Raw genomic sequence first — 26,950 nt, 5'->3', positions numbered from 1 at the left:
CAAAGCGTGCGCAGTACTAAGCGCCGCACTCATTTCAGTTTCAGAGCACATTTGATGAGGATTGAGCGTCCCACACATACACTCATTTTCCTCCGCTTTGAGGGGTCACGGACCTTTCCCCTAAATCAATGTCTCCAGCAACAAGGAAGAAGAAATCTCAGTGAGGCTGCTCTCCTTTGTTATGCTAAGGCTGAGATCCTAACCGTTTCTGCCCTGAAGGAAGAAGTGCTACAAAATTCAATTCAAATGGGGCTTTTAGTTGTTGTTTGGTCGTTTAGTCGTGTCCTACTCTTCGTGACCCCATGGACCAGAGCACGCCAGGCACTCCTGTCTTCCACTGCCTCCCGCAGTTTGATCAAACTCATGCTGGTAGCTTCGAGAACACTGTCCAACCATCTCGTCCTCTGTCGTCCCCTTCTCCTTGTGCCCTCCATCTTTCCCAGCATCAGGGTCTTTTCCAAGGAGTCTTCTCTTCTCATGAGGCGGCCAGAGTAGTGGAGCCTCAGCTTCAGGATCTGTCCTTCCAGTGAGCACCCAGGGCTGATTTCCTTCAGAATGGATCGGTTTGACCTTCTTGCAGTCCATGGGACTCTCAAGAGTCTCCTCCAGCATCATAATTCAAAAGCATCAATTCTTCAGCGATCAGCCTTTTTATGGTCCAGCTCTCACTTCCATACATCACTACTGGGAAAGCTTACAGATAGGTAGCTGTGTTGGTCTGCCATAGTCAAAACAAAAAAAAATTCCTTCCAGTAGCACCTTAAAGACCAACTAAGTTAGTTCTTGGTATGAGCTTTCGTGTGCATGCACACTTCTTCAGATACACTGAAACAGAAGTCACCAGACCCTTCTATATAGTGAGAAGGTGGGGAGGGGTATTACTCAGAAGGGTGGTGGGAATGGGTGATTGGCAGATAGCTATGATGAGCCTGTTGACGACTCTTAACGACTGCAGTAGGACTTACAGGAAAAAGCAAGGGGTGAGAAGGTGAAAAATGGCTTTGTCATGTATAATGAGATAAGAATCCAACGTCTTTGTTCAGACCAGGTCTCTCCATGGTTTTAAGTTTGGTAATAAGTTGCAATTCAGCAGCTTCTCTTTCCAGTCTATTTCTGAAATTCCTTTGTAGTAAAACAGCTACTTTGACTTTACTGTTAAACCGTCCGATAGACACCTCTGCAATATCTCTCCCGTACGTTGAATGCTATCGATTTGAACAGCGCTGCTGATCGGCCTTTGAAATCAATACAGCTGGCTTCTAAATAAGAACAACCGTTGCGAGCGGTGTGCCTGAACCTTTCGCAGTTCTGCGTTCCCGGGTTTGGAAAACGAGCACCACCACACAATCCTCCACCTTCCAGGAGTAGTAGTTGTTATTATTTATTTAATTTGTATACGCCCTTTATCCCAAGGTCACACAGCGGTTCACCGCATAAAATTAGGAAACAAGAACACAAAATGCATAACAATAAGACCAAACAAAAGCAAACCAATCACACACACCCTCCCACAAACGCTTCTAAAATGCCATTGTTGTTGTTGTTTAGTCGTTTAGTCGTGTCCAACTCTTCGTGACCCCATGGACCAGAGCACGCCAGGCACTTCTGTCTTCCACTGCCTCCCGCAGTTTGGTCAAATAAAAGGCCATAGACTGTTTAATCAGCCAAAGGTTAGGTTAAAGAGGAGCGTTTTCGCCTGGCGCCTAAAGGTGCATAATGAAGGCACCAGGCGAGCCGCCCTGGGGAGAGCATTCCACAAACAGGGAGCCACTGCAGAAAAGGCCCTGTTCTCCTGTTCTCCTGTTGCCACCCTCCCTGCCTCTGGAGGAGGGAGCACACAAAAGCCTCAGATGAGGATCACAGGGTCCGAGGTGGTTCATATGGGGCCGGTTTCACTGGTGGTGGTGTACCCTGGATAAGTAAAAGCCAGACTGCAGGCCATACCTTCCAAGGGAGTTCGGGATTCTGCGCTTAGTGCGTACAGACCCCTGTATGACTGCAGTGGAAATCACTTCCGAAAACTGTGAAGTTCACGTCCAGCTGTGTGTTCCAGGACTGACTAGGAAACCAGAGAGACTTAAAAGCAGCGGCGGGGGTGTGCGTTTCCCAGATTCTGCTGTTTCGGAGAGGTTACTTTTTTGGTATTCCAAAAAACAAACCCACTCTTCGTTTGCTTGGCTTCGATGGCCGCCCATGGCCCCTATCACAGTCCAGGCAGTCCGGACGGGGCCCCTTTCGCCTGAAGTCCACAAAACTTCCACCGCTGGGGAAGGAAAGTTGGGACGAGGTGGGGGCTCTTGCCAGGATGCCATTGTCTTCGTCCGGATCTTTCCCCTCCTGTCTCTCTTTTGGAGGAGTGGCATCTGTCCGATCGATTTAACAAGGATTTGCCATTGCACTAAATGACGAAAAATTGCGCGCGCGGTCTCCCCCCCCCCCCGCACCCCGTCCTTTTTTTCTTGCCTGACTGGCTTTTTGCAGCTGATGTCCTTTGAGCTCTCCTTCCTCGGGGCGAGTTGTCTCTCCCCATAAATACTCTCCCTCTCCGATCTGGATAGGGGAGATCCTCTAGAACCAGCCCCACTGCGGGAACGGGCGGTGGGGTCTGGCAAAGCAGGAACCAGTTTGGGGGGGTGGGGGGAGCAGGTGTGTCTGGGTGCTTTGCTGGGTGGGGTTATCAGCAGCACGGAGGGTCTCCTTCGTTCTCCCTTCCCTGCTAACTCTCCTGAGCGGCTCGGTGGTTCTTTTGCTAAGCCAAGATGTTGGGAAGCGAGATCAAGCCTCCTCTGACCTGTCCGCCTTGTAATAACGATGTAGGGTTCTTGCAAAGGAACAACAGCCTGGAAGACAAGAGCCGGCTGGTGAGCGCGCTCAAGGAAAGGCAATCTTCCAAGAACCTGCTGGCCTGCGAGAACAGCGAGAAGGAAACCCGGTTCCGGAGGACCGAGACGGACTTCTCAAACCTCTACGCCCGGGGTAAATAAATCCTTCTTCTTCTTCTTCTTCTTCTTCTTCTTCTTCTTCTTCTTCTTCTTCTTCTTCTTCTTCTTCTTCTTCTTCTTCTTCTTCTTCTTTTTCTTCCCAGGTAGGGCACATTCCCACTAACAGGGGCTCCTTTCCCAAAAGAAAAGGGGAAGCGTTGAGTTGTCTGATCTTGAGTCATACCATTGGTCCATTTAGTTCAGTGCTTCTTGCAGAAGAAGCACTAGCAGAGGCTCTTCAGAGTTTCAGCCTGAAGATGCTGAGGACTGAACATGAGACTTTCTTAATGGAAAGCAGTTCTCAACCTATAGCCCTTCTCCTAAAGATACAGGCACATTGCTTAAGAGAATCATTGGTCCATTGGTAGCTCAGTGATTGATTGTGCTGGCTGGCCTTGATCTCAGAAAGGGGATATTTCCCACCCTACCTGGAGAATGCTGGGCTGGGTGAATTTGAGACCTTCTGCATCCCACCACTGAATTATGGCCCTTCCCTAATATTTGAGGGGGGGCAGGTGGGAGGAGAGAGATGGTCCATAGAGGTTTAAAGGCTGCAATCCTAACTCCACTTTCTGGGGAGTAAACCCCGTTGATTTCAGTAGGACTTGCTTCCGAGTAGACATGGTTGGGATTGCGCTGATGGGGAATTGTGCACAGAGTGAAGAAAGATAAGTGTCCCCTCACCCAACACACACACGCTTTCTCACACAACTTAAAATGGGAGTCGTCCACTGAAGCTGATTGACAGGAGAATCACGAATACAGGCAAAAGGGAGTCTTCTATCCCAAGTATATTAATGTATTAGAGTCAACTCAAAAAGTGAGTTGCATTGAACTCAAGGGGGCTTACTCCCAGGTAAGTGGGGTTAGCGTAGCAGCTTTAGATGACGTTCTAATAGTGGGGATTTGGACAAAATTAATGGCTTGTCAGCCACCATAGCTATATGAAGCTTCTGTGTGCAGAGACATTAACAGCAGTTGCTGGGGTAGGGTACACAGTGTGTGGGAAGTGTTGCCTTCATGACTTGCTTATATGGGCTTCCAGGGGCACTTGCCTGATCAGACATCTGCTGGTAACAGCACACTAGGCTAGGAAAGCTTTAATTCCCCCCCCATTTTTTTATTAATTTTCAAAAAAAAATTAAACAAACCAACATAAATCTCAACCGTATTAAAACCAAACTTAGTAACATTATTAAGTGACTTCCTCCTGTCCCCCTGGTTGAATTTCAATGTATATCATTTTGATGGTTTTCCAAAACCAATATTCTTCTAAAATTAACTTAATCACTTAACATCTTTCTTTCATTCCAATTCAGCATTAAACATATTAATTCAACACATTACCTGTTTAAATCCTAAGCCTATCTATTATTTGCAAGCATCTCCAATTAATTTAACTTAACATATTTAACTAAATAGTCTTTAATTTTTTTCCATTCTTCCTGGTAATCCTCCTCCTTCTGGTCACGGACTCTTCCAGTCAGGTCGGCTAGCTCTGAAAAATCCGTCATCTTCATCTGCCAGTCTAGGAAGGCTTTAATTCTGGTGCAGCAGGGCTCTTAGCTAGCAGCCCCCATTTAAGCTGAGACGTGACAGTAGTACTGTGATGACTCCATAGAAGTGAAAGGAAACACACTTTGTACGAAAGCAGAGGCATTCCTATCTTTTTCAGGCGTTTCCGGCTTTGAGTCATGCATGTGTTGCTCAGGGTTTGACGCATTGTGTTGCTCAGGGTTTGACGTAGCTGAATTCAAATTCAGCACCAAGGAGAGCTCCTACAGAGCAGCATGTAAAATCAAGGGCTGGAGGTGGCCTTTTGAGCTGCTCCATCCCAGTTCCTGCCAACCTAGTAGTTCGAAAGCACATCAAAGTGCAAGTAGATAAATAGGTACCGCTCCCGCAGGAAGGTTAACGGCATTTCCGTGCGCTGCTCTGGTTCGTCAGAAGCGGCTTAGTCATGCTGGCCACATGATCCAGAAGCTGTATGCTGGCACCCTCGGCCAGTAAAGCGAGATGAGCACCTTAACCCCAGAGTCGTCTGCAACTGGACCTAACAGTCAGGGGTCCCTTTACCTTTACCTTTACCTCCAACACACTTCTCCTGTACTCCTCTCCCTTTATTGGAGCCCTAGGAACATATAAAACGGAAACTCAGCCAGTCATACTGTAGCCTCTGACTGCAGCAGGCAATGTGCTTTCAGTATCCAAGAAACTGCTTCATAACTACTGTTTAGGTAGGTCAGATGCTGCTGAAAGACCACAGTCATGATTCTACATGTACACTGAAAAGGTGTAGACATTAATTATTCAAGACTGTTTCAGATCACTTGCCAGGTGGAGTTAAATTTATGAATTTCAGAAGCACACACACACACTGCAATCAACAGATCTGAATCTACACAGTAGGAACTACTACTATATATAAACAACTACTATATATAAGCAAAGATGCACTAAAGCTAGTTATATTCATGCTTGTGCGTGGTTTCCAAAGATATAAAACATATAGCAAGCTGTTAATACACCCCAAATATAAGATAAATGTATTTGAATGAGTGGTTTTTTTGTGGGGGAGGGGAGATTGAGATAGAAAGAGCTCAGTAATTTCTAGCATTAAGAGGCACAGACCTTCCTGGAAGTAAACCACCAACACACAAGGGGATAGTTTATAGTTGCCCAGTGATGCAGGAAAGGCACTCTGTGCATGCTCGGAGACACTTGCTCTTCAGAGAGACAATTGTGTTAGTTTGTTGTTGCAAAACAAAAAGGAGGCCTGAAGCACTTTGAGGACTATTAGATTTGTCACAACACAAGGTTTTGTGGGCTTCAAACTCTACCATCAGACACATATTATCTTTGTTCTGTTCTTGAGTATGGAAGGAAATATTGAAAACAATGGGGCCAGAGTTCAACAGGAGCAACAGCCTGTGTAACTATTCTGACTGGGTCCCTGTATTTTTAATAGCTTGCTTAGAAGCAGAAATTCAGCAAGTGGCCTCATCATCCTCCGTCGCCACCTCCCCACCGGATAATATAATATATAATATAATCTGACAGACTGAGGATAACACTTCATGCCTCTGACCAAGCAGGCTCTGGTTAGTTCATGAAATTTTATGCCATAGTAAATCTGTTAGTTTTTAAGATGCCACAAAGTGTTGTTCTGCATAGTTCTTCATAGTCCCAGCTCATATAAAGCAGGCAGAGTTGTGTGTGTTTTGGTTCACACCACACTTCTTCTTTATTGGCTAGCCCCCCACCCCACCCCATTAAATCAGGGTTAACCAACCTTTCTGAGAACTGAGATGGGATCCTTTTCTTCCCTACACTTCTTGCATTTCTCCAGTTAAAGGGCTACCTTCCTGGGGAGGGGAGGGGGCTTGAGACAGGTGCACTAACTGCTTTTCATCTAGGGATTTAGTGCATTTAACAGTTGTGTGACAGGCAAAAATCCAGCAAGTTACTTTCTCTCTTTCTTTTGCAAAACCACTGCCAGTCAGTGCCCACAATACTAGTGTTAGCTGGACCAATGGTCCAACTTAATATAGAGCAGCTTCCTAGAATCCCAGAATTGTAGAGATGGAAGGGACCATGAGGGTCACCTAGTCCAACTCTCTGCAATGCAGGAAGATTTCACTCAACCTGGGGGCTTGAAGCTACAACCCTGGGATTAAGTGGGACCTGGCTCTAAATAGGTTAGAGATACCTTCCCTAGATGCAGTGATGAGGAGAGTGAGTATGGAGACAAGGACGCTCTTGCTTTCTGGGGGGGGGGGGGAGGGAATAATCCAGAGCACCACATCCTGTTTTTACATGTGTAACACGGATCGGAATATTCACATCTCCCCAAAGCATGCATTGAAAGAACGCAGAAATTCCATCCATTTTCCTGTTTAGCTACCCTGTTCTTGAGCACAGAGAGGGTGAAGGGTTTTAGTGTTCTTAAGTTTGCATTTTGATATGCTAGTGGTAGCTATTCCGGATTAACCAATGTGTAGCAAAAGGCAGTCAGTGTGGTTAGCATTTAAGAGGGTCGGTTGCACGAAACATGTTGCACTGTTTCTTGTTAGTTGTATAGTTTTGCTGATCCAAAAAATAATTTAAAAAACACGATAAAAAGAGCGTTGGCCGCTGGGGAGACCCAGATTCAAAGTCCCACTTGGTCAAAAAGCTTGAGGTGCAACATGGGTCCACTCATTCCATCTCTCGGTCTTTCCTTTCTCACAGGGTTGTTGTGAAGATAGTGCAGGTGACTTGTTAAGAGTCTGTGTATTTCCTTGAGCTCCTTGAAGGAAAACCAGGGTATAATTGAACTCAGTCAATAAACATGCACTTAGGAGTAACTTGGCAAAAGAGGATGACATGGGGGTGGGGAGATATTGCACACCCTCTTGTTGGCCTCCCTTAACAGGGCTGTTGTTGTTGTTGTTGTTTTATCGGTCCCTTCCTCAGATCTGCTGCCAGCTAAGAATGGTGAGGAGCAGACGGTGCAATTCCTCCTGGAGGTGGTGGACATTCTCCTGACATATGTGAGGAAGACCTTCGACAGGTCCACCAAAGTCCTGGACTTCCACCACCCACACCAGCTCCTGGAGGGCATGGAAGGCTTCAACCTTGAGCTGTCTGACAACCCAGAGTCACTCGAGCAGATCCTGGTGGACTGCAGGGACACACTGAAATACGGAGTCAGGACAGGTGAGAGAAAGCCCTGGAGCTCTGTCCAGAAGTGAGGGGTATGTAGGCAAGGGCTTCTGCCAGGCCAGAGTCTGAAGGCACACAAGTTGTGGCACCCTGGCTGAAACCAAGAGCATCTGGGTCTGGCTAGTGCCCAGATGACAGACCACTGGGGAGCCAAATACCGTAATTTCCCACTCCATAAGACACATTTTTTCCTCCTAAAAAGTAAGGGGAAATGTCTCTGCGTCTTATGGAGTGAATGCGTGGTCCCTGGAGCCAAATTGCCCAGGGGCGAAAAGCAGATCATGCCTTTTTTTTTTTTTTTTAGAAAGAGGGAAGGGGGTGTTGAAACAAAACCGCTGAGCAGCTGATCGGCAAGCAATTGGGAGGGATAAGGGACTCTAGATATAAAGGAGGCTGCCTGGGAGGGGGGAGGTAAAAGCACATGGATCCTCAGGATTTTTGCACTGGGTCACCCCATATTCACCATCAGATCACATAGCATGTCCATGGCTATAGGGTAAAAGTAAAGGTACCCCTGCCCATACGGGCCAGTCTTGCCAGACTCTGGGGTTGGTGCGCCCATCTCACTCAAGAGGCCGGGGGCCAGCGCTGTCCAGAGACACTTCCGGGTCACGTGGCCAGCGTGACATCGCTCCTCTGGCCAGAGCCAGAGCTGCACACGGAAACGCCGTTTACCTTCCCGCTAGTAAGCGGTCCCTATTTATCTACTTGCACCCAGGGGTGCTTTCGAACTGCTAGGTTGGCAGGCGCTGGGACCAAACGACGGGAGCGCACCCCGCCGCAGGGATTCGAACCGCCGACCTTTCGATCGGCAAGTCCTAGGCGCTGAGGCTTTTACCCACATGGCTATAGCCTGCATCAAAAAATCATGCATCCACTGTTTCGTGGGGCCGCAATGGCATGGATCCACATGGATTCGCAGGATTTTTGCATTGGGCTACCCCAAACTGACCGTCAAATCACATATCATGTCTGTGGCCACAGCATGAACCACAAAAATCATACATCCACTGTTTCGTTCAGAATATTTTGTTTCTTGTTTTCCTCCTCCAAAAACTATGTGCGTCTTATGGTCAGGTGCGTCTTATGGGGTGAAAAATATTGTATATACCACCTTCAGTTCCATCATGGAAGAAATGCCCAAATATAAATGTCGAAAAAGAAAAGAAAAAGAAAAACACTTCTCTTATCCCACATACTTCCAAAAAGGAAAGAAAAAGAGTCTTATGCTCTCATACTGAGTGAACTTAATTTTGATGCCTTTCTTCCTGGTTTCCAAGAAAGATGTTAAAGATTGGGGTGCGAGTTAGCTGGAGAGAGGTGGTCTGGACCAAACAGTTGTTTCTGTGGACTTTGGTAAAAGTGCAATGGCTGTGATCAGGGTCAGCCCAAGACATTTTGGTTCCTGGGGTAAACCACAAGGGAGAAATAAAGATCTACATTGGGAACAAGGGTGGGAGGAGACCAGCAGTGCCTAGTCTATTCTCCAAAAAGCCACCATGGGGGTGGTATTGGGCAGGGGGCTGCCAAGGAGGCAGCAGGTCCAACTTCCATCGAGTATACTGGGGCAGCGGGCAGTGCATTCCTTGGAGGCTGCATCTGCTGCCCCTGTAGATCTTGCCACCCGAGGTGGTCACTTCACCTTGCCTCATAGGTCGGTTGGGCTTGGTTGTGATCCTAGCTGGCACACTTTCCTGAGAGCAATTCCTTCTGAACTCAGAGGGACTGGCTTCTGACAGGAGCACTACAGAGAGAGGAGGAGGGTATAAGGTCCCCCCCCCTTATATTTCTGACTACGTTATTTTCCAGGAATGTCTATATATCTGGGCATATTATGAAGCATATCAAAAGCAGCACTGGCAAATGCTTTTAAAAGGCACTGCTTCCCCCCTGCAGCTTAACTTGAATACATTCAAGAAGCAGGCTTTCAAATTTGTCTGTGAATTTGGCTCCCCACTCCACCACCCTACCTGTCAGACTAAGGAAACCCGCCCACCATGGCAACACGGCTTCCCTATAGGATCAGACTGAAGTGACTCTTGCCTTGTTGCCTACAGTAGGCAGACTGTTGGCAGTTCCGTTTGTCACTCAGATGGGCATTTTTGTAGTGTTGGGTGTAGACAGCGCAGACAATCACATTTGAAAAGTCGTAATCCCTTTCACTTGATGAAATGCAAGCGGCGTGTATCTCGGGGGAACGATATCATTAGGTAAATGAGGGCATAAATGACACTGAATTTGCAGTTTTTCTTCTTTATGTTCCCAAGACATTTAATGCCAAAAAGCAAAGAAAGGAAAGGGGGAGAATTTGGTTTCTTGGGATCATTAATACCTGGCCGCCCTTCTGATAACTCATCGGGCAAGGGGAGTCTCCGGTTTCCAGGTCTTTTCCGATAAAGGTATCAAATGTAATCTTCCCCTATTCATCTGTGAGTGTGAGTTTTTCTCAGACCAACTTACATGTAATTTTCAAGAAGGGGTGTGTGAGTGTTTTAAATCTCACAGGGGAGCTGTCCAGCAGAGTCAGCAAAGTTTCACAAGCAAGTTCTGGTGCTGAATAGCAGGTGAACTGTCCAGGAGACCAGTGTGGGGTCATGAAGCAGTTACACCAGCAGCTTCCAGGAAGCAGCGGAGGGTTTCTGTAGTGAGCCAGGCTACCCCACGCTTCTTGGTGAAGCCTTGATCTTAATCATACTTAAGGTGATGCATTCAGAAGAGGGCTGTGCCATTAGATATGAGCTACTGTTTGGACACGGGTGGCGCTGTGGGTTAAACCACAGAGCCTAGTACTTGCTGATCAAAAGGTTGGCGGTTCAAATCCCCGCAACAGGGTGAGCTCCTGTTGCTCAGTCCCTGCTCCTGCCAACCTAGCAGTTCGAAAGCACGTCAGAGTGCAAGTAGATAAATAGGTGCCGCTCCAGCGGGAAGGTAAACGGCATTTCCGTGCATTGCTCTGGTTCCCCAGAAGTGGCTTAGTCATGCTGGCCACACGACACAGAAGCTGTACGCTGGCTCCCTCGGCCAGTAAAGCGAGATGAGCACTGCAACCCCAGAGTCGGTCACGACTGGACCTAATGGTCAGGGGTCCCTTTACCTTTACCTTACTGTTTGGACTCATTTTCGTTTTTGTTTCTGATGATAAGCACAAAGAAGCTAGAGCTGGAGGAATGAGTCCAGTTGAGGTGCATTATGAAAGAACTCTGGCTGGAGTGTAATCTCAGAGGCTTCCTTGGGGTGCCCTGACCCCTTTACAGCCTGGCTCTGGGCATCAACTTTTAATTTATTTTTAAAAGCCAGTTGTTCAAAGTTCTTCCTTGGGAATCTTGTTCAGGAAAGAATGGGGCAAAATGATGTTTCTATGCCCTGAACTTAGCCTGAGTAGATTGTCCTATGCACTTTTACAACTCTTTATAAAGAGCAGTGGAGCAAGGAAATTTTTGAGCTGGAAACTACCGTATTTTTCGCTCTATAAGACACACCAGACCACAAGACGCACCTAGTTTTTGGAGGAGGAAAACAAGAAAAAATAATATTCTGAATCTCAGAAGCCAGAACAGCAAGAGGGATCGCTGCCCAGTGAAAGCAGCGATCCCTCTTGCTCTTCTGGCTTCTGGGATAGCTGCGCAGCCTGCATTCGCTCCATAAGACTCACACACATTTCCCCTTACTTTTTAGGAGGGAAAAAGTGAGTCTTATAGAGCAAAAAATACGGTACTTTTTATCACAGAATAGGTGTCAGAAAAAAGGGCAACAGACACCATACTCTGCTCCAGTATTTATTACTTTTTTCATTTATAACCTGCTTTCTTCCATCATGGAACCCATGGTGGTATATACATGGTTCTCGGGAGGTCTGTTCAAGTAATAACCAAACCTAGACCTGGTCTGGTGAGATGGCAGTAGTCTCATGTGCCTTGTCCTGGATATTATGACACAGTGCAATGACAGCAGAGCATGCCAGAATCCCTAGGCTGAAATCAGCCACTGTCAACACATTTGATGCTACTCAGCACTGAAACAGAACATCACATGAGGCAGCTCAGCCACCTGTCATTTTGAAGGATTTACCAGCTCCCATGGGATCAAATAATATTTGATAGTTGGGAGCTAAGATGGGTAGGTAATACAGTGCAGCACATCATGGTGGGCCTATCCATTGCCTTACATTGCTGCTATGGCTAGATTGGCACTGCACACTCTCCATGCTGTTACTCTTTTAAGACCTGGGTATTCGCAGCTGAGCAGTTACCAGATGTAATATAGCTTCATACTGCATTCTGTATGAATACACATAAATTCCAGAAGGATGGTTATCCAAACTTTACTTGACTACCTTCGTGAAAGAACATCCCACAGTCTCCCTCCATGGCTTGTCCCCATTGCAGATGGAAAGTATTTCCTAATATTTAAGTTAAATATTCCATAATTTAAAATCATTAGTTATTGTCTTTTCTGTCATGGGAGAGATGAAGGAGAGATCATGGACCTTTAAAAACAATCTTACGTGGTCCACTGCTTTCACCAACACATGTTTACCCAGAATTAATCCGCACTGTATTCAGTGGGGCTTAACTCCTAGGGAAGAGTGCGTAAAGTTGGAGCCTTTACAATTATTTAATGCAGGGATAGATAACTTGTGTGGCCTTTCATATGCTGTTGAGCAACAGGCAGGGATTATGGGAGTTGTAGTCCAAGAACATAGGGAGGGCCACATGTTCAAATGGAAAAGTTGTTTTGTCTCAGATACTGAAACGAGTTTTCCGGCACACACAACAGTTCTGAACGGCAAGGTTCCTAGAATACTTTAACTCCCAGCAAGCACTTGTACCTGTAGGACAGATTAGTAGTGACTGACTGAGTCCAGTTGGTTGCAGTGGAAGTGATGTGCAGTGCTATTTTTCTAGAAAAAGAGGTGCCAGAACTCACCCCGAACACCTCCCTTGTTCTCTTATAATGACAATGGCGCACACCTGAGAGGTGCTGGAACTGAGCTCTGGTAAGTTCTGGCTGGAAAATGCCCTGGCTATGTGTGACTAACTTTAGTTGGATTGGGACCTTGTGCTTTGCTTTCATAACAGGTTGTTGAAAAGACAACTGTTGTGTTGCTATAAGTGCCAGTCAAACATGCCTACCACCCTCAGTTCAAAGGTCATATTTAAAGTCAGGTGACCCAGGCGATCAGATTTGTGGGGAGGAGAGTCCTGGGTTCAGGGCATGCCTGATGCTAGTTTTCTACTTTCATATTTTCTTTTTTGCCATCATGGTGCAACACCATTTGGATTTTCAACCTTGGGCACCATATCATCTTGGACTACCTCCAGATGCTGATTTCCTTGGAGTAAACATTATGTCTTGCTAGTTGAAGCCAGTTGTTCAGTTTTGTTTTGTTTTTTGTTGTTGTTTTAATCACAGTATGAAGGATTTAATTTTGCAATACTTACAGAATGAACAGGTTTGGGTTAAGTCTTGCTAGTAGGGAGGGATGATGTGGCCGCTGAATACCTGTTTTCACTGAAGTCATGAAACAATAGTTCAGTGATTAGATTTAGATTTTTCTAGGGCCTTTTGAGTGTGTGCATCAAACCTTAATGCGAGTCTTAATATGATCTGACAGTGTTCTTCTCTGCTACTGGGCACCAGGCAGCTTTATGAACTTGTGTCAGAACAAGCCATTAGGTTGTCAGCATGGTTTTGCATGAAATACGTTTTCTGAATTACCTTCTGTCTCTCACTCTCAAAACCGATACTTTTTAAAAACTAATTTTCTTTCTGAAGGTCACTTGAATAAAGCTCGTTGGTTGAAAATAGGAAACAAAAGATACTCCTTAAATTGTGGGTCAGGATCACGGGCCTCTTTGCTTCCATGATCTGGCTATAAGAAAGGGGTTGGCAGTCTTTTAATCAGCTGCTAAATAAATATGCAATCAGCCATCCTGAATGGAAGGTCTCAAAATTATGTTTTCCTAATAGGATGCTAGAGGGAAGGGATGCTGTGACAGGTGTCTGCTATATTTTTGAATTCGTTAGTAATAGTAGAAGATATACAGTAATTAAAATATTTATAGAACTGCAGTCAAAATATAAAATGAGGCATCCCAGAGTTGCTTCTACCTCTTTGTCATTCATTGCCTGTAGGGCTACAAATGCAACCCTATGCATGTCTACTTGGAAGTAAGTTTCATTGAATATAATGGTGCTTATTCCAAGATTAGTGGGTATGGGATTTCAGTCTTAAAGAAGAGCAGAGGTAAAGAAATAACTACTATACAATAAGCAACCTGATCCACAGATCCATCCCTATTTATTGAGACTTAATTTTAATGCATATTAATCAAATGCTGGTGCATTCTAGATTAACACACTTCTCTGAAAAGGAGTAGATGAATGCATGGAGTTAACTATTGCATTTCCCATTTCCCACCTACCTAAATTATAAACATGTTTCCTCATTGTAAATAGTAATAGCAAACAGTAGCATTTCTAGTTTGAAGGCATAACTTTATGCAACACATTTTGCAAAATCATTTGGGGGGGGGCTACTGATAGAAGAATATGAAACCTCAGAGAACAGAAGCAATGCAGATGCATAGATAATATGCATGTCTCCTTTAGATGGTGTCATTTGTTTTTCTAGGTCACCCTCGCTTTTTCAACCAGCTTTCTACAGGGCTTGATATCATTGGCTTGGCTGGAGAATGGCTGACTTCTACTGCTAATACAAACATGTAAGTACCTTAGGACTTTTCTCTCTGCAGTATGTTGAGAAGGCAAAGTCCTATAGATGTTGGACTACAGTTCCCATCATCCCTGACCATGATCTGTGGGCTGGGGCCGATGGGAATTGAAGTCCAACAAAGCTAGAGGGCACAAGGCTTAGCTATCCTTGGGATAGAGCATCACTTCAGTGTGCTAAAAACAAAGACAGATGAATTGGTTAGACTGTCTCTGTTTTGTTTTTTTCCTCCTCTTGGGTTTGGACTCTGTTCTAAGTAGACAAGGATATTTAAGAGTGTGTATATGGATATGTAGATAGATTAATTAGGGGTTTAACTTCTGTGATACTGTAGCACCTAGACCATATCAAGAAAATTAAGGGACTTGCAGGGTCATGCTGTTCTATGACATGGGCGTAGCCAGGATTTTTGTTAGGGGAGCAGGACCTGGGGGGGGCAGAACCGACATGATTGGTCAGTTAGTTAAGTATTTCTATTGTTTTACTTGATGTAGGGGAGGCATCTACACCCATGTTCTATGGTGTGGATAAATCTGTGGGAGGTTGGCAGGTGGAGGGATGGAAACAGGCAGCAGAGCTAAATATCCACAATAAATAGTTCTAGAAATTCATTGGGTGCATCATCTATTTATCTTCACAACAAATGGATAGGAGGTTGAAACTGCTTGCTGTGCACACATTAGGAAAAGTAGCGTAAGCACTCCAGCTGCTGCTGCTGCTGCTAACCCCCATCTTGGGAGATAATCAGGGAAAAGCTGATCCATCTTCTCCACTTTTAGAAATTTCTCCTGGTTCCTTTGATAGGTTCATTTCACACGTTCTGAATGAGAAATTAAACTAATACACAACCTAGGCATATTAACATTTATCTGAACCTGGCTCAAGGTTTACCTCTGTCTGTCTTTGAACTTGTCCTGAGTATATTCAATGTTGTTGTGGGGTGGTTAAGATTTCTTTTTGGAAATCTTGGAATTAGAAGGCGTGCTGGCTACAAACCTGAAACTAGTTGTTTGTTTGTTTGTTTGTTTGTTTGTTTGTTTGTTTGTTTTAAAGATAACCAGAATATCTGGAGGAGTCACACTTTCATATTTTCTGTATTAAAAGGAGGGCTAAAGTTGAGTTACAATCAAAACCTTCCACTGGAATCGATGTAAAAAAAAAAAAGTGCTCAGAAGGTGAGGAGAGACCAGAACTAGATTTTAAGGTTATGTTTTAATCACCCATAGAAGTAGTTGGTAAGATGCTATTCATTGATGCAGAATGGATTAAGAACCAGAAAGTGGAATGATAACATACTCAGCTGAATTATTAGTCTCCATGTTATGCTTTAACATAGTTCAAAGAAGGACTTGCAGTAGCAGAGGAGAAAATTACAACTGTAGCTAGCGTTAGATTCCATCATTTTATGAAATGCAATTATCTTCATTGATATGGAGGTTGCAGGGGAAAAAGTTAAAATGAAGTTCAAGGTGATTGTTGGTATCAGCCCCCAGACCTACTGAAAGGCATGGAAAGCGGGTGTGAGACACGCCTGGAGGCAGTTTGAAATTGTGTATTGATTTGCATGGGCTTTAGAAAGTGTGACATGAGAGTACTCCAAATACTCATCAGCGATCAAAAGGCAGGTTTCTATTTCAGACCGCTGTTAGATGTGTGCAGTGATGACTACATTCATAAGCAGCTGAAAAATCTCACCAGATGGAAAAGCAAGTTCATTGTGGGCAAAATGACAACGCATGAAGGAACTTTTCCTGCAAATGGAAAAGCGAACTTTCTGCCATTTGCACCATCCACTGATAATGCTCTGTTGGTTTCAATGGGAGAGTTAAACATCTGTCATTCCTTGCTTGTTTGTTATATACTGCCCAATAACAAATAATCTCTCAGCAATTTACAAGTAAAAAAAAAAATCAACATGCATAATAAACACAAACTCCAACAACAAAATAAAACCAGGGTAAAATCAGCAGCAGAACATGGTATCTATACAATGGCTCTACAAAGCTCTGGAATGTTTTCAAATGGAAATACCGAGTGTAAAAAAGACCATAAAGACATTTCCAGGCAAACCACTCCAAGGAAGGGCTTTCCACAGCCAGAGAGCCACCAGAGAGAAGGTCCTCTCTCTCATAGCCACCTGCCACCCCTCATTTGGTAGAAGCACCCACAGAACAGCCACAGAAGACAATATTGAGGTCCAGAGAGGTGTACTGTATCTCCTTCAAGCAATCTTGCCCCAGGCCAGTTTTGGCCATACGAGCACTTTGAAGTAGGCCTGGAAATGGACTAGAAGCCACTGCAGCCATCAAAATACTGGTCTAATACTTTGGTGTAGTCTCACATGCAATGCATTGCAATGATCCAAACTAGAGAATGCCAGAACATGGATAACGGTAGCAAGGCTATTTTTGTCTGGCGGGGTCCCTACTGATTTATCTGCCTAACCTGATAAGAAATGCTCCAAGCCACAGAGGCCACCTATGCCTTTAGGAAGAGCTGGATCCAATATAGGGCTGCCATACGTCCACGTTTTCCCGGACATTACCAGGATTTCAATGACAGAATTGACACCCGGGGAAATTTCCAAAAGGCTGCACTTTGTCCTGGATCTTAGGCGAGTCAATTGAAAAATCATGTGTTATTGTTGTTTTGGTGTTTTTGTACAAAGAAGCTCAACAACTTTGGGAGTGTCCTGGTTTTTACTTTTAGAAATATGGCAACCCTAAAAGGAGTCCGTACCCTATATGAACCTGGAAGTGCAACGCCTACAAAACAGACTGAACACTACTCAGTTGTGCAATGGAACTCACTCTCCCTCACCTGGGTTGAATCTCAGCTTATTGGTACTGATTCATAATACCCATTGTTTCACCTACATTTGTTCAGAAGGAGTGAAAGAACTGGGTGTCATCCACATATTGGTGACAACCCAGATCACTTGACTTATAATGGTAGAGGGTAAATGACCCCCTGGATTGTTAAGTCCAGTCAAAGGTGAATAAGGGGTGTGGCGCTCATCTCACTTCAGGCCGAGGAAGCCGACCTGTGTCCACAGACAGCTTTCCGGGTCATGTGGCCAGCATGACTAAACCGCTACTGGCGCACGAAGGACCGTGACGGAAATGCCGTTTACTTTCCTGCCGCAGCGGTACCTATTTATCTACTTGCACTTTGACGTGCTTTTGAACTGCTAGGTTGGCAGGAGCAGGGACCAAGCAACAGGAGCTCACCCTGTCGCAGGGATTCGAATCACCGACCTTCTGATCGGCAAGTCCTAGGCTCTGTGGTCTGCACCAAAATAAATCCTGTAAAACACAGGTCAGAGTCCTGCATGGTTACTCTCGAGCAACCGCAACAGCCACCTGACAATAATAGAGGCTTTTTGGGAAGTCACTGTAGTGTGTAGTTTGAAGATCAGCAGATACTCAGATATTCATTACAGATACTCATGCTCTAATCCAAAATGCACTGAAGCCAATGGAAGAACTCCCACTGCCTTTGGCAGACCTTGGTATAGACTCCCAAATTAATGACTCAAGCTGTGTAGCTGTCTTTTTCTGGGCCCCAGCTGCTTGATGAATGCACATGCAGCCTATAAATGTACCATCCCTGGAAAATTTCACATCTTGGATGTTGTACAGGTGAAGATTGCTTGACTTATTTTGATCAGAATCCACAAACTATGTAGGATAGCATACCTAGCACATCAGCTACCTAAGGTAGTTTATGGATTGCCATCTTCTCATCAATTTATTATATACAAATTCCAAACTTTTTGTTTCTCACGCTGATGGTACTTAAAGTCTGTGCGATGTACTTGACACAAAATACCTGAAGGGAAGAAGAAAATGCATCTAATGGTAACCTAAGTTTAGTAAGATTTTGTACAAGGAATTCCCTGATGAAAGGAAGTTGGATCCTCAGCACCAGACCTTTGGCTCGTGTTTCCTTTGAATATGTTTTGACAATCTCAGCCAAAAAAAAAATCCATTTAAAAGTCCTTCAGTGCATTAGTTAAACAAATTATTGCTTTTAGAATGCAACTGTTCACAAGACCCCAGAAACATTCTCGACAAACTGGAACGTGTCCAGAGGAGGGCAACCAAAATGGTCAAAGGCCTGGAAACGATGCCTTATGAGGAATGGCTAAGGGAGCTGGGCATGTTTAGCCTGGAGAAGAGGAGGTTAAGGGGTGATATGATAGCCATGTTCAAATATATAAAAGGATGTCACATAGAGGAGGGAGAAAGGTTGTTTTCTGCTGCTCCAGAGAAGCGGATACGGAGCAATGGTTCCAAACTACAAGAAAGAAGATTCCACCTAAACATTAGGAAGAACTTCCTGACAGTAAGAGCTGTTCGACAGTGGAATTTGCTGCCAAGGAGTGTGATGGAGTCTCCTTCTTTGGAGGTCTTTAAGCAGAGGCTTGACAACCATATGTCAGGAGTGCTCTGATGGTGTTTCCTGCTTGGCAGGGGGTTGGACTCGGTGGCCCTTGTGGTCTCTTCCAACTCTATGATTCTATGATTCTGTGACTCATTATGAAGACCGTGGGTATTCCAGAGACTCAGTGGCGTAGCATGGGGGTGCAGGGGGGGCCGGCCGCACCGGGCGCAACATCTGGGGGTTAGGGTTAGGGGGCGCAAATCCACGGGTTAGGGGGCGCAGATCCATGGGTTGGGGACACAAATTACTTGCCTTGCCCCAGGTGCTGACAACCCACACTACGCCACTGCAGAGACTTGGTCACGTCCAAGCGGAACAGAAACAACACACTCTTTGAAGGATACTTTTGAAAAGTGTTGAAACATTTTAGCCGGTACAGAATGCTGCAGTTGACCAGAACCTATGTTTGGAATCACTTGCCCTTGTTGGCCAGTGGTCTCATGAAATAGGGTCTTCTTGGTGGTAGCACCTTGTCAGCAGAGCTCACTAGCCCAGGCAGTTCATTTAGTTCCCTCCCTGCTGATTTTCAGATCCTAAAACAAAGCTATACTCTTATTTCTCTCTCTCCCCTGTTTGTTTCATGTTACCCATGGCTTCTATGCTCTTTTATCTGCTGTCATTTTACTTTGCTCTTTATTTATATGCTGTTTTTTATTGTTTCATTCTATCAGTTTTAATTGTGGTCTGTGCTGGAGGTCCTATGTGTACAGGGGGAAAGGCAGGGTATAAATATTTTGATTAATTGTTTAATGGTAAGATATGAAAACAGGCACACCATGGGAATTACTCTGTATATGCGTAGCATTTTCCGAAACATGGAAAAGTGCTAATTATTTATCTCTCTTTCCCCTTTGCTTCCCTTATGAGTGCATAAAATTGGTCAGGGGTCCCTGTTGCCTGCACATATATGCGAAACAAGATATACTAATAGGTACATGTAGTATACAGAAACTCTTTATTGATTGATTGATTGATTGATTGATTGATTTGATTGCCAACTTGCTTGCTTGCTTGTTTCTATATCTCACCTTTGCTCCAAGGAGCTGTCTCCATATTATCCTCACAACAACCCTCTGATGTAGGATAGACCAGTAGTTGGTGGCTGATCTAAGGGACCTACTCAGCTTCATGACTGAGTGAGGATTTGAACCCTAGTCTCCCAGGTGCTAGTCCGATACCTGAACCACTATGCCATCTTGGCACCACATTCATTTTGAAACGTATGAAGCCAGCCTCAGTGTAGCAGGAGAAGGGGTTTGGGGTTTTTTTGACAGGGGAACAAGCCGGGCAAAGTAACTCAAGCCCTACATGTGTGCTTGTGAAACATGGTCCACATATAAATGCCATCTTCAACTCCTTGAAAGATTCCATCAACGGTGTCTCTGAAAAAATGTAAACATCACTTGGGAAGACAGGCAAACTACGGTACTTCCAGTGTACTGGAAGAAGCAAAGATCACCAGCGTCAAAGCAATGATTCTTCAACATCAATTTCGTTGGACTGGTCATGCTGTTCGGATGCCTGATTATCGTCTTCCAAAGCAACTACATACTCTATTTCAAACTTAAAAATGGAAAGCTTAATCTTGGTGGTCAACAAAAGAGGTTTAAAGACTCTCTCAAGGCAAATCTAAAAGAATGTATAAACACCAACAACTGGGAACCACTTGCCTTGTGAGCACTGCAACTGGAGAACAGCCTTTACCAAAGGTGTCGTGGACTTTGAAGACACTCGAACTCAGGACAAAAGGGAAAAACAAGCTAAGAAGAAGGGAAATTTGGCAAACCCTCACCTTGATCAACTTCCGCCTGGAAACCTATGTCCCCACTGTGGAAGGATGTGTGGATCCAGAATTGGCCTCCACAATCACTTATGGACTCGCTGTTAAGACTGTGTTCATGGAAGACGATCTTACTCAGCTACGAGTGGTCGCCAAAGAAGGAGGAAGAGACATGGGATGCCATGTTAGTTAGCTGTTGGGCACAAATCGCTGCAGCTTGTGCTATTGCAACTGATGCGATTGGGCTACAAGAAAATTTGCAGTTATCTATCTGGTCTTAACCACTGCAGTAGAAGAATTTTATTGTGGCAGTTAGCCATAATTCTCTTTGGGTTTATTTCCTTTATTGTGGAGGAGTGAAGAGTTTTGCCGGGAACTTTAATGAAGGAACAACTTCCTGTTTGATGTGAATAGTAATTTTGCTTTAGACTTTTCTTTGTCCTGAAATAGAAGAATAGAACATGCTTTGAAATTTTAGTACACGGGGGCAGAAATACATTAATTGGAACATGCAGTGATTCTTGCTTCCCATTAAATGGATAAAGCCATGGACTGCTCTCTTGTTATCTGTAATTGGTAATTAGAAAATCATCCTTTTTAATTACTCTTGACAGGTATTGATTGTGTGGTATGGTATAATTAGTTGTCCTTGGGGAGTATATGCAGAATAAATCCACACAAATAATTGGTTTTGGTGTTTCTTAAAGCTCAAGTTCAATATTTCTAATTATCTTTGTGAGAAGCCTTCTGATGTTTACAGTTTTCACAGCCTCTCTCTGCGTTCTGGCTACATGTTTTCCAAATAGGAATAAGACACTCTTTGAAATAAAACACTTTGCAGCCTCACCAGCAATATAGTTATAATCGCTAAGGCTAAGTGGTATAATCACAAAATGCCTCGGCCACTGTAATTTTTAAAAGTTTGGAAAGCAAATTAAAGGATATTTGTGGAGCAGGGGGTGTTCAAGGAACTTTATCTAATTTATTAAATTGACTTTTATAAATTATTTATATATAGAAGTCATAGAATCATAGAGTAGTATGTATATTAAAAAATAGCTAAACAGAGAAGTCCCAATCCGTAATGCACTGTGCTGGGCAGAGGTTGGATGGGGTGCAGGTAATCTTCTGTCCATCCTTTCCTGGACCTACCAGCTTCTGTCAGTGAAGGACCTCTGCCCCATGGCACCCTCTGAAATGGCTGGTGGGCAGAATCCTTGGTAGTGATAGCCAGAAAAAAAAAACCAAAATAGGGTTCAGAGCTGAGTTGGCAGAGGATCCACTGAATTATTATTTTTTAAGTGTTTATTAATTTTCCAATAAGAACATCCAATGAACATATCAAATCAAATCCAATAAAAAAAAACTAAAATAAAAAAGTCCAATTGTCTTCCAAACTGTAATCTTAATTTTTTTGACTTCCCACGGTCTGAATTCCAAAGCATTTTCCACATCATCATAGTCCTGCCTCTTGTCGTCGGTGTTTTCAGAATTCCATATCACGATTTTAGGATCCACTGAATTTCTGAGTGTCATGTGATGGCAAATTTCAAGGTTCTTTGCTATGCTAGCATAGGATGTGGTGTATTGAAGAGGCTTCCCCCCACACACACACACCTTCTGCAGAGGCCCTTGTGAGCGCAGGGATGATAAGGGTGCATTGTTTTTTTAAGCCCCAGGGATTTGAATTGCCCCTTAAGATTTATTTTTATTTTTCTAATTATGTTTATATTGCACCTTTCCTTAAAGGAGCTCAAGTTGGCAAACATGCAGTCCCACCCGCACCTCGCCTCTTTTTATCCTCACAACAATCCTTATACACCCAAAACCATGTCAGATGTTTAGATGAGTCCCAGATAACTATACAGTGGTACCTCGGGTTAAGTATTTAATTTGTTCCGGAGGTCTGTTCTTAACCTGAAGCACCACTTTAGCTAATGGGGCCTCCTGCTGCAACCGCACCACTGCTGCACGATTTCTGTTCTCATCCTAAAGCAAAGTTCTTAACCCGAGGTACTATTTCTGGGTTAGCGGAGTCTGTAACCTGAAGCGTCTGTAACCCGAGGCACCACTGTAGTCAATGAAGTTATCTCATAAAAGAATTCAGTCATTTCGTTTCATGAGCCTTTTGGCTGCAGCAACAGCGGAAATTGCCAAGAGCCAATGCAGAGCAGAGTGTGAACACAATTGTTTGCTTCGTTGTGCAAAGTGTGGCAGATCTATCCCAGTGGCCTCTTGTGTTTTTAAAGCTGAAATTACACCCCAGATTCTTTTTGGAGGACCTGCTTGGTTTCCATATTTTAAATCTCCCTCTAGGACCACTTCAGTCCTACTTTCTTCGATTTATATTTGGCAAGCCTAGACGCACTGCTGCTCTTCATTTGAAAGCTATTCTGCCTGGTTTGGATATAGTCAATTCACTCTCTCAGCTTCATAGCTTTCTCCCAGTTCTTTTGTATTCCAGGTCATGACACTCTTGTCAGTCTGCCTGGATGAAAGAATTGCTGTCCAAAATGAAAAGGTTTCTTCGGTGTGGCTGTCTCCATCTTACTGTTTATGTGTAAACTGTGAGCAAGACAAACACAGATTAATTGATATTTATTTATCTGTTTATTAAATATCTGTACCACCCTTCATCCAAGGATCATCAGGCAGTTTACAATATAAAAACACAAAAATACACAGCATAGTGATAAACAAACACAAACACCCCCCCTACCCTACAATTTAAATTGTTTAAATCATGGGAGAACATACAAGAGTTGTATTTTGCAACCAGGGGCCCTGTCCCCTCCCCTGGTTACTGCATTTGCCAGTTTCCATTTCTAAGACTGGGGTCTTTGTTTGAACCGACTATTTGTTCCTTAATGTAGGAAAGCTCACACACACACACACACACACACACACACACACACCTGGACTGCTTTAAAGCCTGAGCCTCAAAACTTGTAAAGGGCAGATGAAACAAAGCTCCAGTAAATAGCAGGTGCTGCCTTTGCACGTTCTTTTCAAATGTGGCTTTTATCAGGGGGCAAGAGAAACTCTGATATACCCCATTACACAGTTCTTTCCAGGACAATCTTTAGATCATGGCTAGGCAAACTAAGGCCCGGGGGCCGGATCTGGCCCAGGTAAAGGTAAAGGTACCCCTGCCCGTACGGGCCAGTCGTGTCCGACTCTAGGCTTGTGCACCCATCTCACTTAAGAGGCCGGGGGCCAGCGCTGTCCGCAGACACCTCCGGGTCACGTGGCCAGCGTGACGAAGCTGCTCTGGCGAGCCAGCACCAGCGCAGCACACGGAAACGCCGTTTACCTTCCCGCTATAAAGCGGTACCTATTTATCTACTTGCACTTAGGGGTGCTTTCAAACTGCTAGGTGGGCAGGAGCTGGGACCGAAAGACTGGAGCTGACCCCACCGCGGGGATTCGAACCACCGACCATGCGATCGGCAAGCCCTAGGCGCTGAGGTTTTACCCACAGCGCCACCCGCTTCCCAATCTGGCCCAATCGCCTTCTAAATCTGGCCTATGGACGGTCCGGGAATCAGCGTGTTTTTACATGAGTAGAATGTGTGCTTTTATTTAAAATGCATCTCTGGGTTATTTGTGGGGCATAGGAATTGGTTCATTTCCCCCCCCAAAAAAAAATATAGTCCGGCCCCCCACAAGGTCTAAGGGACAGTGGACCGGCCCCCTGCTGAAAAAGTTTGCTGACCCCTGCTTTTGCAGCAATAAATCACAGAGTTTCTTTTTTTCAAATTTTCAAAAAGAAAACATTTTTTTTATACACACATACACATATACATATACAGTGGTACCTCGTGTTACATACGCTTCAGGTTACAGATGCTTCAGGTTACAGACTCCACTAACCCAGAAATAGTACCTTGGGTTAAGAACTTTGCTTTAGGATGAGAACAGAAATCGTGCTCCGGTGGTGTGGCAGCAGCTGGAGGCCCCATTAGCTAAAGTGGTGCTTCAGGTTAAGAACAGCTTCAGGTTAAGAACGGACCTCCAGAACGAATTAAGTACTTAACCTGAGGTACCACTGTACACACAGAAATTTACACTTAATTTCAGAAAACCGTAGTCATATCAAAACCTTTATGGGGTTCCCTTCACCCCAGGACTTCCTTCCACTCCTCCCTTGGATTCCAAAGTACTTCCCCTTTTAACTGCCTCTAATTATCTAAATTTGCTATACTCCATTTTTATCTTTGTTAATTTAAATTACAAGCGTTATGTGAATCTTGCTAATGTTTTTAAGCTCTTACACAGTTTCAATGTCCCAGTATTCATGCTTGTTTTGTCAACCAGGATTCTCCTCCCATTTCTTGAATGTTTTAAACAACAGACTGTTGTTAACTGAAAGTGCGGTCCTGTACACGTCTACCTGGAAGTAGACATATACTCTGAATTCAGTGGGGTTTATTAAGTGGGCATAGGATTGTAGGCTGAGTCCCATAAAGGTTGCAAAAGCAATAGTATCTTTTCAGAAAGCATAAACATTTTTATATTCATTCCTGTGAAACAGGTATTGGCATTTAATTTACTTATTTTTTGCAAATATCTATTCACGTACCCAGGTTTACATACGAAATTGCACCTGTTTTTGTCCTCATGGAACAAATCACGCTTCGAAAAATGAGGGAGATTATCGGATGGTCAAATAAAGATGGAGATGGAATATTCTCACCGGGTAAGTTCCATTTTTGACATGTTGCCCTAAACGCCAAGTTGTCGGTTAAGGCTGGAAAAATACAACTAGCTGCTGAGCATTTATGCTTTTAACTGTATGCTATTACTTTGTTTAAAAACAGCATTAAAAGTCACTATCTGCCAGGCCATTTTAAGAGGATCAATTAAAAACAACAATTAGTCCTACAATTGGTCCTACCGTTGGGCAGAGCAAGGAGGCAGGCTAACTTAGGGGGTCGAGGGCAGACCACAAACAACTCTGTTGCATCACAGCTCTAAATTCCGCCATGCCTGTATGAAATGTACACAGCACGTTTCAGCAGCAATGCTTTTCAGCCTCCATTCGCAATACCGAACTTTTCCTGCCCTCCCTCTTATCTCTTTTCTAACATTCTATTATCATGTTCTCTTGTTACAGGTGGTGCTATATCTAATATGTATAGCATCATGGCTGCCCGCTACAAATATTTCCCAGAAGTCAAAACCAAAGGCATGGCTGCAGTGCCTAAACTGGTCCTCTTTACCTCAGAACATGTGAGCTCAACAAGCTTAATTAACTGTTGTTACTGCAGTTGTTTGGGGTCGGGGCCTAAGGAAGATGCCATTCCATCACCGTCAACCCAATTCTGAAGGGGCACGACTGCCTGATTTCAACACCACCAGTTGTATATTTGGGGGTGGCCCTAAAACTGTTGCAGAAAATGACCTCCAACTACTTTAGATGGAGGTTCTGTTGAACAGGAGGATGGTAGGTCCTCTGAGGATGCTGTTTCCTAGAGTTGGTTCTAGCCACTGTCTCTGTCACTAAGCTCACTTTGGAGCAGCGGTGTAGCGTGGGTTGTCAGCACCCGGGGCAAGGCAAGTAATTTGCGCCCCCTAACCCCTAACCTGCTGTCGCTGCCAGCTTCTTCTTGCTGCTGCCTGGGCTGGGGTATTTATGGTAAGGTAGCCACGGCGGTGGCGGCGGGTCCATGCCATGTCAGGTGATCTGAGGCGAGTTGCCGCTGGCGCTGCCGCCCAAACGACGCCGCTTGCCCGGAGGAGGAGGGCAGAGAGGCGAGGAAAATGCAACATGGCCCAGCGGCGGCGGGGCTGTGAGGAGGGGCTGCCTGGCGCGCCCTCCACGGCCCTGACGTGCGGGGAGCGCTGAGAGCCGCTGCCTGCCGGACGCCTTCAGCCCGGACGCGCGCACAGCTCGTCGGTTCCGTGAGACATGGGGCTCTGCTACAGCCTGCGCCCGAGCCTCTTTGGCGACTCCGGAAGCGGCGAGCGCGCGCCCCCCCAGATGTTGTGCCCGGTGCGGCCGGCCCCCCCTGCACCCCCCTGCACACTACGCCACTGCTTTGGAGGCAGTATGCCTGGCATGGCCGCCACACGGAAGTGGGTTTTACATTCCCCCCCCCACCTGCAAATGTTTCATTGTGACAAAACCGCTCGCCGCACTCTGACAGAGATTTTCCTCAAACCAGACTGTAGCGCAGTGTTGGGGACATGGAGGCTGTAAGGAAGACAAAATATGTCTTATTTACTTGGCAGCATTTGATGTGGTTGCTTGTGATACCTCACATTATCTACAAAGCTTAGTCACCACAAATATCTCTTAATTTG

At 44.8% G+C, this 26,950-nt stretch overlaps 1 protein-coding gene across 4 annotated transcripts in view; it reads left to right on the top strand.

The window, feature by feature from the left end:
• GAD1 (glutamate decarboxylase 1) overlaps positions 1–26,950 on the top strand; it is a 58,754-nt gene that overhangs the window by 16,655 nt on the left and 15,149 nt on the right. For all 4 annotated transcript variants that reach the window (XM_083708686.1, XM_083708687.1, XM_083708689.1 and 1 more), the window contains exons 4-8: positions 2,818–2,976; positions 7,437–7,679; positions 14,320–14,410; positions 25,231–25,343; positions 25,761–25,876. In XM_083708686.1, the coding sequence (XP_083564812.1) occupies positions 2,818–2,976; positions 7,437–7,679; positions 14,320–14,410; positions 25,231–25,343; positions 25,761–25,876 (722 nt within the window). The remainder of the gene's footprint in view (positions 1–2,817; positions 2,977–7,436; positions 7,680–14,319; positions 14,411–25,230; positions 25,344–25,760; positions 25,877–26,950) is intronic.

Source organism: Podarcis gaigeae (genome assembly GCF_964106915.1).
Source record: "Podarcis gaigeae genome assembly, chromosome: 1".
Classification (NCBI taxonomy): domain Eukaryota; kingdom Metazoa; phylum Chordata; class Lepidosauria; order Squamata; family Lacertidae; genus Podarcis; species Podarcis gaigeae.
The sequence above is the reverse complement of the archived record's forward strand: the minus strand, read 5'-3'. Positions and strand labels throughout refer to the sequence as shown.